This window comes from Leuciscus leuciscus (assembly GCF_965113295.1).
Source record: "Leuciscus leuciscus genome assembly, chromosome: 9".
Lineage (NCBI taxonomy): Eukaryota > Metazoa > Chordata > Actinopteri > Cypriniformes > Leuciscidae > Leuciscus > Leuciscus leuciscus.
This window is the reverse complement of record NC_138733.1, coordinates 19,163,515-19,175,500: the sequence shown is the minus strand read 5'-3', so window position 1 is coordinate 19,175,500 and position 11,986 is coordinate 19,163,515. Positions and strand designations below refer to the sequence as shown.

Genomic DNA, 11,986 nt, shown 5'->3' with positions numbered 1-11,986 from the left:
TCAACAAAATGTAAAAATGCTGCTCCCAAAGTCACCAGAATTGAACGATTTTATAACATCTCTTGTTAAATCATGTTATTGCTCAGACTGCACTGGTATAAAATCAATAGGGCAAGTTACAATGATGTAGTGCTATGAGATTTGCACAACATCAACACATTACCCGGAACAAAATAGCACTTTTGGTAACTAAAATGGTGCATTTTTTTATTGCACAATTCCTTTTGTTTGTCAAATACTCGCTTATACATGCAGCTGCCAGAAAGTAGGCCAGGTCTAAACTGAAATAATCAAATGTTCAAAGTATCCCGCTATTGGCTTTGTTTATCACTAGCTTTGGCCATGTAGACTCAAAGCAAATCCATTCAGTAAAGTAAAAACAAACAGCACCTTTGTTCGCAGAGTCAGAGATAACGAAGCAAGCACAGGCTGGAGGGCTCATTCTCTGTGACTTATTTCTATGTCATTTCTAGCCAAGTGGGACTCAACAAGACTGATAAAACTAAGCCAAATGTCATGCAGTTCAGTTCACTGAGTGAACTTCACAGGCAACATAAGTCCTGGGACCGAGTATCAAGTATGAAGTCCATATCGTAATGTTAATATGCGCTTTTGAAATTTAAATAGAGGTCATGCATCGAAGTTTTCAACCCTGTTCACTTAAGTAAGAGCTGTCCAAACACCTCTGGTTGTGGTTAGTAGTTAACATATCACAGTATTGACCTCGAAAATGACGTCAAAAATGGCCTTGGTGTGACATCACAGTGGCTACTCTGAATCTGCGTTGTTGGAAAAGAGTAGCTTTGAAGAGGCGATCAGCAAAATACTTAAGGTTCCTGACGCCTATCGTTATCAAACTGACCCTCCACGTGGGTGTTGTGTTGACACAGGTGAAAAGCACGAAAATCTCTGATAAGGAACTGCTTTAAATGTGGACTCAGTGGATGCATTTCTCATTTTTTGTCTCTAACAGGTAAGGGCCAGATGTTCACTTGCATAGATTAATTACTTAATGGTGTTTGAGTTATCCTGTTTTATATATTGATAGCCAATAACATTTAAATAAATGTATCTGATTGCCTAAATCTTTTTTTTTTTTTTTTAAACAGAGAATAACCTTCATCAGTAAAAAAGTAAAGAAAAATGAATCTGCAGTTTGTTACATTGGTTTTGGCCTTTGCTACCACAACAGGTTTGTTGCCTCTCCAATTTTATTATCAAATTCAATTTAATCTAAAATGGTTATTTTTATGTTTTATTACATTGATCTAATGCAACTGTCCTCCTTTTCAGCGTTTCCACTCAACGATGAGATCGGTCGAGAAGCATTTAGTTTACAGAGAGACAATCAGGCCACTGACAAGAAAAATGTTGGCAAAGACTCAAAGTAAGTTTACTCTCATAAGATATTTTGTTTACTTTCATTTATTAAAAACAGAATTCATATGCCATGCCTTGAACACAATTCTTCCATGAAAAATTCATTTTATTTCAGATATTAAAAATTAAAACAAATTATTGCTAATTAAATCTTTTTGGGGGCAGGGACATATAGGCAAAAAGCCTGGTCTAAAAATTTTAAAAGCCTTAATAACATTTTTTATTTCATAGAAAATATAGTTTTCATGTCATGTAACAGACTCACCAAAAACGTAATAATGATATTTATGAATTATTATACAAAAAATGCTTTTTACATTGAAACATTTTTAAAAAACATTTTTGAAAGTAATTATTAAGATGTGTAATCTCATATGTTTTTAAGGTGTAAGGAAAATATTATTTATTTTTTACTTTTGGAAAGAGTTTTTCTTGAATATGTTTTTTATTTATTTTTTATCAAAATTGAATACAACGAGTTCTTTATCATGGGAGGCTCTTGTAAGTCATTGACCCCTGATCCTGTTTTGCAGTGGTATGTGGAAGAATCATGTGGTGAGCAGTGACCTTTACTCCCAGGACTCTTACAACCCTATGGCAGCTGAACTGAGACTCAAGCTGAGCATGGAGTCTGAGCGGCTGAGGGCTCGTCTAAAGCAGGAGCTTGCGGAGTTGAGGGAGAGACTCTCTCCTTACCCCAGCCACCCAAAACACACCATGGCCAATGTCAAGGAGTTCCTGGCCCCCTTCACCAAGCAGCTCCAGACCGCCCTCCAGTCGAATACTCAGGAACTCTGTGAGAAACTCAATCTGAACCTCCAGGAACTGAACCCAGAGGAAATCACTCTCTACCAGGAGGCAGTGCAGAGGATCACACAAGCTCTGGATGAAAGCCACCAGAAAAGGACAGCAGCCTTTGAGGACTTTAAAACAAAAGCATTTGAGGCGGTAGAGGAGGAAAGAGACAGCAGTGGAAAGGAACTTTGGGAGGAAGTCACTGCCAGGCTGGGACAGGAATTGTGTACCTTCAGTTTAGAGGTACAAGGGAAGGTGGCAGCACTGAAGATAGCTTTGACAGGCCATCTTGCCTCAGCACAGCCTCCAATGGATGTGATGGCTTCAAAAGTGGATCAGTTCTGCCAGAATTCCTCAGCTCGGAATCAACAGTTTATTTCTAATTTAGACCAACAGATGATCGCTCTCCAAGAAAACCAGAGCCATGGTGAGTCATCTGGTTTCCATCAGACAAACATAGAGTCCATACAGGAGGATTTCTCCACTAGACTCACAGCCCTATTACAAGACATTGTACACACTCTCAATTAAACACACCTCCAGTCCTATCGGAAACACAACTGTAATGTAAATAACAGCTCCTATGTTTGGATTGTACATTGTGACTTGTAACTTTTGTATAACAATATTGTTGTTTGTACAGTTTTCAAAAAGAACCTTATATTATGTACTGTGCAATCCACAGTGAAAGACAGAAAATAATGCATTTCTTCATTTTACTAAGGATATGTTGTGTAGTGTGTGTATATATTGTTTCATAAACAGACAAAAGCATGTAAATAAAAAAATGTGTACAAATTTGAAATGAATGTTGTTCATTGATTATTGCCTCAACTACAGTATATTAATACAGTTATTCCTTTCTAAATACATCACATCTAGACAATTGTTATATCATATTAAATTATAGAGAAGTAGCAAGTGATTGGCTAATACAGGGGTTTTCAAACTGTGGTTCGGGACCGCAAAGGGTTCTGTAGAAAACGAGAGGAATTATACACAAAGAAACTGTAAAAGAAATCTATTTTACAAAAAAAAAATGTTTAGGGCTGTCAAAGTTAACTTATGTATCAAATATGTTTAACTAACTAAAATAATTTTTAACACAAAATATTAAAAAGTGCTTTACAAATAAATCTGAATTTAATTGAAAATATTTATTGTTATTAATTTTATGCATCTAAATATAGGTAGGTAGAAAACTTTACAAATGTTTTCACATAATATTTTAATAACTGATTTACTTTTAAAATTCAATTTAAAAGCCAATTATTTAATTCAGAAAACAACATTGTTTAATATATTTTTTTTCACTCAATATAAACAGGTCTTTATACATTACAAAATAGCTGCCTTTATTTTTTAGGAAGAGGGTCCTTCAAAAAGTTTGAAAAACCCTGGGCTAATATATAAGCAATGTGGATAAGAAGCAAAGTTTGATCAAAACATTACAAAACAATTACATCCACAGTTTGTTCCTCTCAATAATACAGTACCTACATACCTTTTACAGTATAACTCAGATAATGAACATCTAAAACACATAAAACAATGCAGTATTTGTACATGATTCAATGAAGCATTAGCATTTTCTTCCAAGCGCATGGTGACTGGTCTACACAGTGCTGTCTAAATAGATTCAAATATGCTAAATAGCCATTATGCAAAGTGGTTCTTTGCTGGTTTGTGCAGATGCCGTGATGTGATCAGACGTCTTATCGGGCATATCAAATTAAGCTTCATTCAACGCAAAACAGATGGCGAGTTGATGGATCTCTTAGTGGAAAGCCCGAGGCAGACCACCGGCCCAGAAAAACTTCTTCAGCACAAACCATCCAGCCATAACCATCAACACAGCACCGCCGGTGGCAAAAATGACCCCCACCACCACTCCAGCCACGTTCATATTGTCCTTTTTCAATGGCTCACTGCCTCCTGATTCACAAGAGAAAACAAGCTGTGCTGTTACTGTCTAGTTTTTATTCATTTTTAAGTACTTTCATCTGAATTTCAGACACATCAAAGTGCAATATTTTGATTGAAATAATGTTTTCAAAAAGAGTCTCATACCGTAGGCCGATGCAGTGGGAACATCATTCTCTACAGGATCAAAAAGAAACAGTTAGGCATGGCTCTCATTTGGAATTCAGCGTGTTTGACAACAAGCTGGGTCTCGGATCGGTCTCATTCTGGATTTATGTGTGAACGTGACTGACTCACTCAGGGCTGTGGTGTACAGAGGCCCCACAGACACCGTGGCAGATTCTTGGGCTTGTGATCCGTAAGGTTCTTGGGCCCTTCGCCGTCGTGTTCTATTAGAGTTGCAAGACTGCATAAGTAAAATAAAGTGACATGTTAATTGGCTGACATTGCCAGTAGTGGTACTCTATTCAATGCATTCTATTCGAACAGTAAAAGACTCCTACATTAAGTAATTCTTGGCACTTCATTGGCTCGCAAAGTCGCAGTATACAGTGCAAGTATATAGAAGACTTTTCTTGATTGCGGTGCTCCACGAAGCGGAAGGCTTCAAATGAAAATCGCGAAAACTTGGAAAACCCATTATAAAGCACCGTTGTCCGATTCTCTACAACGCATCTGTGATGAAACAATAGAGAGACATTGATGTAGTTGCACTGGCGTGAGGACGGGACAACCTGTCACTCACATGACATCACAGCAATAGCAAACAATCCAATCAATTCAATCAAGTCCCGCCCTACATTTTTTATTGTTTGAGAAACCATTTCATTAGGATATGTCACAATATAGGGAAGATAAGATGATAGCAACTTCCATTTCATGCTGACTTTAACAAAAATAGTTAACTGATGTTAACTAATGGAACCTTATTGTAAAGTGTTACCATGAATTCTTAATCAGGAGTAACTCACCCTGTGAAAAAGTTGTACTGGTTGTTGTTGGTGTGATTATAGGGAGATGGGGTTGCAAAACAGTGGTCCAACAACAGATGAAAACTAAAGAAAGGCAGAAATAATTTTTTCATTCCTCAATAAAACCATTGAGAAACATGCTATTCAGTGAAACTGCAGTGTTCTTACTTTCCAGTGAGATTGGCAGCCTTTACTTCAACATAGACTTTAGTGCGCAGATCTAATCCAGTAGGCGGAACCACCAAAGGGCTGGTATAATCTGTGTTCTGACATGAAAATAATCGAAAATATCTTTACAAATTTGCCATATTTTGCATTCAGGGAAAGGAATTTTAACACAAATCTACACTTACATTGAAGACACTCATGCTGAGAGTGTCAATGAAAGTTCCATTGTTGTCACTAGTGGCCACTGACACTGATGACCTGCATGAAAAAATATATAAATCAAGTCAATCCTCTTGTTGTCACTGCAGTTGAAGTATGCAGTGGAGGGTGAACATCTTAATGCTCACGCTACGATCTGAGTGTTGTTGATGAGGTATTCCAGAGGATAACGGCAAGAGAAGTGATAGTAGAGGTCTGTGGAGTAACTGATGATGCCCTCTGCCGAGCTGGGCGTATCAATGTATCCTGTGATAATGACGGCCTGAATGCTGGAGAACATGCTGAATGGACCAGAGGAGCTGGGCTTCTCATCCACAATCTAAAAATGCACAAGGGGAAATTAAATTATATATATACTGTATATCTAAAACTATTTTACTAATTTTTATAATTTTTTAAATACCTTTTTATGCTTAACTTTTTTATAAATATAATATATTTAAAAATAAATTCTGATAATTTTTTACATTATATATTTTTTTTATAATTAGTAAAGTATGTATTTAGCTTTTGTTCATTTAAAAAAATATATAATTAGAATATAATGTATCACATATGACCTTTTCAATAAAATGCTACACAAAAATGCTATACATCTGAAAAATATTTTACTATTTATACTTTATATACTTTTTTGTATTTATAATACATATTAAATCACAAAAAATATCATAAAAATGGTTTAAAAATATATATATATTTTTACACATTTTCCTCCATTTTTTTGTGTTTAACTATTTTTGAAAAAATAATTTGTATGTATGCAGCTTTTATTAATGTTTTAGTTTGTATTTGCCTCCCCACAACTGTGATTGAAAAAAGGAGGCGAAAAATTATGTTTTCAAACTTAAACATAGAGAAAGATAACAAATCTCTTTTTTTTCGTCGCACCTGCAAAGACTGTCTACATGGGTTCTCCTGGCTGTGGTTGACTGCCAGCAGGTAGCGGATGACAGGTGGGTCCACAGTGGTGTCAATGGTGCCCTTGCACTGGCCATTACTGCGCTCCCCGTTCAGAGCCAGGCCATTGGGGTCAAAGCCTGCCCACTCAGCGGTGCACAGGTTTACCTCCAGAGTGATCACGCTGGTGCCACAGTGTACAACCAGATCATTGTTATCTAAACAAAAAGGGAGGTCTTAGTGTCAAGCAAACTGCAGAGAATGGAGGACTGTCGCAAAATCTGAAAGGTCACAGACTCACCTGGAACCCTGTTATACACCGAGGAGCAGTTATAGGCCGAGTGAATGGGCTGTAGGACGAGAGCCAGTGCACATAAGCAGAGGCACAGCATCATTCCTGCTGTAGAGCAAAGGCAGAACATGACCAAAAGTCACCTATTTAAAAGTCAAGTCATCCAACATCACAACCTTAACCGCGGTAACAGTTACAATAACAGTGAAGGTAATTATTAAGAATTAATTGTATTTTTATAGTAATTTAGGGAAAAAAGAAGTCGATATCAGCGTAGAGAAACAGTACAGCATACCTGTTTAACTCCCAGGGAGTTGAATGGACACTATCTGAAAAAGGTGATGAGATGATGCTTCTTATATAGGGTTAGACCCCAGGCGTGATTCAATAGGTGCAGGGAGTGTCTCATCCCCCCTACTACATTACCGTACAGTTCCTTCACAGATTATAACATCAAGCCTCTGGCTCTGGTGAACAATGACAGTGACAGCGGGATTTGACACATATCCAATAGATACTTTTCAGATAAGTCCATATAAATCAATCCTAATAAAAATGTATATTTATATAATTTTACAATCAAATGCATTTTTTTTTTATTGGCCTATATTGTGCAATATGCCATCAGGGGCTTTTATGTAATTGAATGTGTTAATATTCAGCCTGCAATATTTTATGAGTAAATGTTTCTTGCTTCTGAGAGCTGCCATTCTAAATGTTGTTGTACTTCAATGACAACAAAGTATCTTACTCTTACACGATTTTTATATTTTTAAAATGATACCCACTGTACTGTTGCAATTATAGTTGGTCTTATGATGTGTTATGTATAACCTGGAAAGGATATTGACATCTGTCATTTGTATGTATCTAATAAATGCAGTCAGTTAATCTGTTCACTGATATTTTCTTTTAATGAAATAAAGTCTTGAATAGCACACAATCTAAAACTGAAAATTGCTATATTGTTGTAAATGAACATGTAAAACCATATCTTCAAACTTTTAAATGTGTTGTTGTCTGTGTGAACCAGCAGTAAAAACAGTTCTGTATTCTTGCATTCAGATGGATTTTATTTTAAATACTTTTAACTGATTTATTCAAAATAATGTGTATTATTTTATCCATCTGGGAACATATTTTTCTGTTACAGTATTGAATCCCAAAGCTTTATAAAATAAATTAAGAGTCTATTATGTATACATCATTTGAAACATGAAATGTTGCATCATCTCCTGCAGGGAATAGAACATTTTGAATATGAGAAATGTGATAATTTGCCACAAGGTATGAAACACAGGACGCCAAAAATAGCTTTTGTTCGTCTGGCTCGCATGCAAGCATCATCTATTGTATTCTAAGAGCAGCTATCTCTAGACTAGCTCAAGACACCCCTGCTAAAGGCTAAAGGGTCGGTTTTGACTGAGTGATGGTGATATCTGACAAAGAACTTTGAATGAAGCAGGTACACTTGTTTTTGCCAAAAAGCCCCTTGGTCAGAGAATATATTTCACATATTATGCTTCAGTGTGTCACACCTTGATGATTTTCAGTTCTTCTCCACTGGACAAAACAACTTAACAGTGATAGCAATCTAAATCCCTGTGTTCTTCAATTTTATTCACAGTAAGATTAATTCATATGACTGCATCTGATTCAGAGAGGAGGTCAAATGCATAGTATGAGAATCATACTTGTTCAAGAAGTCAAACCACCTGCACAGTGAGGTTATTTTGATTTGATTCTTTATTCATAATTCATACATTTAAATCTTTATAAATAAGAATTTTCCACAACTTCACATTCTGATCCTGTAACTACAGAATACAAATTTTAGCCACACAATTCTCCATTTTTAAAATAGAGGAAGAACAGAAAGAGAGGTTGGGGAACAAAATAGTGGTTATTTGATTCTAATTTAACATCCCTGTTCGATTCTGTAAAAATATATACTGGGAATTACAGTGAGGAAAGGCCATTTTGTAAAGAACAGAACCCTGTTGTCAAATCATGATTTATGACTCCTTCATGATTAATGGCCTAAAGCCCTATAAGACAATCACATTGCTTGAAAATGTGTTTCCTACTGTTGTTAGAGTTCTGCTTCTTTCATCATGATATTAATCACATAGGACATTTTACTACTGGAAAAAAAGAAGATTCCCTTAAAGGATGACAATTGTGACCGCATTAGAGTAGAACAGACCCAAGTTGATCAGAACCGACCCAAGGAACAGTGGAGCCGGTTCAGAAAAACAGAACAATACTAGTACAACACTACCACCTGCTGGTTCAAAGGTTTAAAAACAACAACACAAATATTTTGCCAGTAAATGAGCAATGATATTGACAGCCGTCTTAATACCAGATACTAATAGGTTATGTTAGGTCCGTTCTGCTTTAATATCAAAAATAGTATTATCTTACTATTGCTAATGGTTCGAGCACAAAATAAGCTGACAGAATAATATAACCCAAATAATAAATGAGCAATTCTTAACAGATTGTCTTGTCTTTCAATCAAACTATATCTGTCTATGATGAGTGATGACATTGAAAGTAGTGGCAGTATATCTGGTGTCTTCTCAAACTCAGCTATTACAAGAGTCAGTCTGTGCTTGTTAAGTATGCGTAGGGCTATCTGCCTGCTGCAATAACTTTCCTGCATCCAGGTTATAGAAAATGCATTGCATTCAGTGAGATAAACTTTAATGTCCATTCTATATGCATGTGCAATAAATATACAGCAACAGCCATCCACACAAGGTGACACAAGCCGAACATACCTAAACAACTTGCTCAAGTGGTCAGTTTGTGTGACCAACTGTCTTCATTTTTGATGTAATTAGCGTGAAATTAGTATAGTAGTAATTAAATATTAGCTTAGTTATCATCAAAGCTCTCTCTATTTTTTTGTTGATCAATAAAGCATTATTCTGCCTCAGAAGCCAGTGCAAAATTAGTTTTGAGAGATAGGCTACCTTCTTGTGCAAAAGCTGCTTCATTGCCTAAGCATTTTGGACATAGCCCAGGAGTAATGAAATAGCGTAAGCCTACCGGAGTACCAATGTAGTGCCGACAACACTGGTTACTTTGGCTGCATATGAAATCGAATGCTTCCCTACAAATACTAGACTAAAAAACAGTATGCGACAAAAGAAGTATGTCAAAATTCACAGTACTCATAAAAGAGTAAGCAAAAAGTACCCGGATGAACTAGCTACAACTTCCAGCAAGATTCTGAAGTATGAATACGATGGACATTTTACTTTCCCATGAGGCCATGGGATAGGATTTGTGAATGGCAGTGAAGCAACGTAACTGGCGCTGGTAAGTCACTTGATAATGACGACATGGCGAATGTAGGCTATACGTCTGGATTACTTTCACACTACACACACTCATACTATATAACATTATTTTTTAGTGGTGAATTACTTATTCAAAATAAGTAGTACCTACTTAAGAGAGTATGCGATTTCAGAAGCAGCCTAAGTCTTTATGAATGAGTCATTGAATCATTCAGTCAATTCATTCAAAAACACAGAATAGCACAGGGTCGTAGCTAGAGGGCCCCCGTGATTTCAACCGAAGGGGCCCACAGCAACAACCCGCACCAGGGCCCCGGATACCGCATACCGCACTAGCACTTCTTATTTCTCCAATATCTTTTACTGGCGAGTATTCTGCTATTCCGTATTTAGCCTCCGTCGTTACGAGTTAGTCATCATTAACTTACAAATTATTAATTCAGGAACAATGCACAGGGATTGTGCTGTGGCTTTGTTTCCGGTGGAGCAAAAACAGACAAATTAACTGGCATGAAATGTAAGTCTAAAATATAAGTTACTCAATACAAGATATAAATAACAGTGTAAATAATTGAAACACTCAATAATGTAAATATAACAATTAAAGCAATAACACACTCACAATCATGCTGTTTTTCAACGCTCTCAATACAAATGTCAAGCATACATTCAGTGGTTAGTGGTTCTCAAAAGATGTGACTTGAGCCTAATAAAAGAGACATGACAGAGGAGGGGCAATGAGTCCGGGCAGTCTGCCAGAGATCAGCACAAACAAACTGCACATGCAATGCCACTGGTCTAATGGCCTCACCCTTACTTCTCCAAAACCTCATGACATCTGCAGGATCTGTTCATAATACCAGATTTCACTGCATTTATGATTACATACACAGTAGGAGTTTTCCTCTTCCACGAATTTAACCCAAGTTGTAATTGGGCCTCTTGTCACGAACACCAGAATAGGTTTTACAGTTTATATTTCCCAACTTAAGCTCCGTATAATGAATTTATTTTCTTTGTCAGGTCAAGGGGAAAATGAAAAATGAAAAAGGACAAAAAAAACCCACACACAAAAAACCCCACTAAGATGAAGAGGAAACAGCCTGTTGAAAAACTGTGTGCTTTCTTTCCTGACTGGCTTCCTATTCCTGGGGATAATGTGCGTCTGACTGTGAGCTGGCAGGGTCAGCAGCAGTGACTGAGCTCCTTTGACTTGCACAAACCAGTCACCCATCTTACTTCCTCTGTCAGTTTGCTTGTGAGCCAAACAACACTTGTCCCTCTGCACGTCTCCGAACTGATTTTATGTGAATTAGAAACTACAGTGATTGATGCGTGTTAGTGATACACACAGGAAAAGTAGAAAATTGTGCTAAAAGATAGAGAACACGGTTACTTATCACTTATCTCCTGCAACATATTTAACATACAAAAGCACTACAACATAAAACAATTTAGAAGAAAAAAAAAATAGAAAAAAAAAATAATAATTTTGCATATTTTTATTTTGGGGTCTAACCCCACAAAAATAAAGCTATGGTACTATCCATTATATAAAAGCACAATCATTTTTGTTTGCATGTTTGGAATTTGCTAGTCTTTTCTTACATATTGTGGTGTAAAACAGCTTCTTGAACAAGAAAAAAAATATGGCGCGGGGCGGGACTTGATTTTGTCCATGGGGAATTGATTGGATGGTTGTGATTTGCTATTGCTGTGATCTCATGTGAGTGACAGGTTGTCCCGCCCTCACGTCAGTAAACACGTCATCAGAGAAGAGATGAGATGTCACTGCAAGAGGGAAGGGAAGTTAGTTTGATTGAAGATTATGAGGGTACCTGAATTAATAAAATAATGATGTGCATAAATAATTTATTATACATGCACAACAATAAGAATGGTCAATTTTGATGTTATGGTGACTAAAAGTTTAAAGCATTGAAACAGTAAAAAACAAACATTAAATCAGTATACATTAAAAACAAATTGTGTAGCCTATACTTACATTTCAGCTTAATTATTTAAAA

At 36.5% G+C, this 11,986-nt stretch overlaps 2 protein-coding genes across 2 annotated transcripts; one reads left to right on the top strand and one right to left on the bottom strand.

The window, feature by feature from the left end:
• Positions 1-956: 956 nt before the first annotated feature.
• Positions 957-2,980, top strand: LOC309506084 (uncharacterized protein). The gene is made up of 3 exons (XM_082179641.1): positions 957-1,192; positions 1,294-1,387; positions 1,914-2,980. The coding sequence occupies exons 1-3, from the start codon at positions 1,144-1,146 to the stop codon at positions 2,704-2,706; spliced, it is 936 nt and encodes a 311-aa protein (XP_082035767.1). The 5' UTR covers positions 957-1,143; the 3' UTR covers positions 2,707-2,980.
• On the bottom strand, positions 2,735-10,635 carry LOC309506082 (zona pellucida-like domain-containing protein 1). The gene is made up of 12 exons (XM_082179638.1): positions 10,582-10,635; positions 6,944-7,115; positions 6,658-6,756; positions 6,348-6,574; positions 5,585-5,775; positions 5,423-5,495; positions 5,238-5,335; positions 5,070-5,153; positions 4,602-4,773; positions 4,396-4,504; positions 4,246-4,275; positions 2,735-4,110 (listed from the first exon to the last, which is right to left on the bottom strand). Exons 3-12 carry the CDS (start codon positions 6,749-6,751, stop codon positions 3,953-3,955), a joined length of 1,236 nt encoding a protein of 411 aa, XP_082035764.1. The 5' UTR covers positions 6,752-6,756; positions 6,944-7,115; positions 10,582-10,635; the 3' UTR covers positions 2,735-3,952.
• Between the last annotated feature and the right edge of the window lie 1,351 nt (positions 10,636-11,986).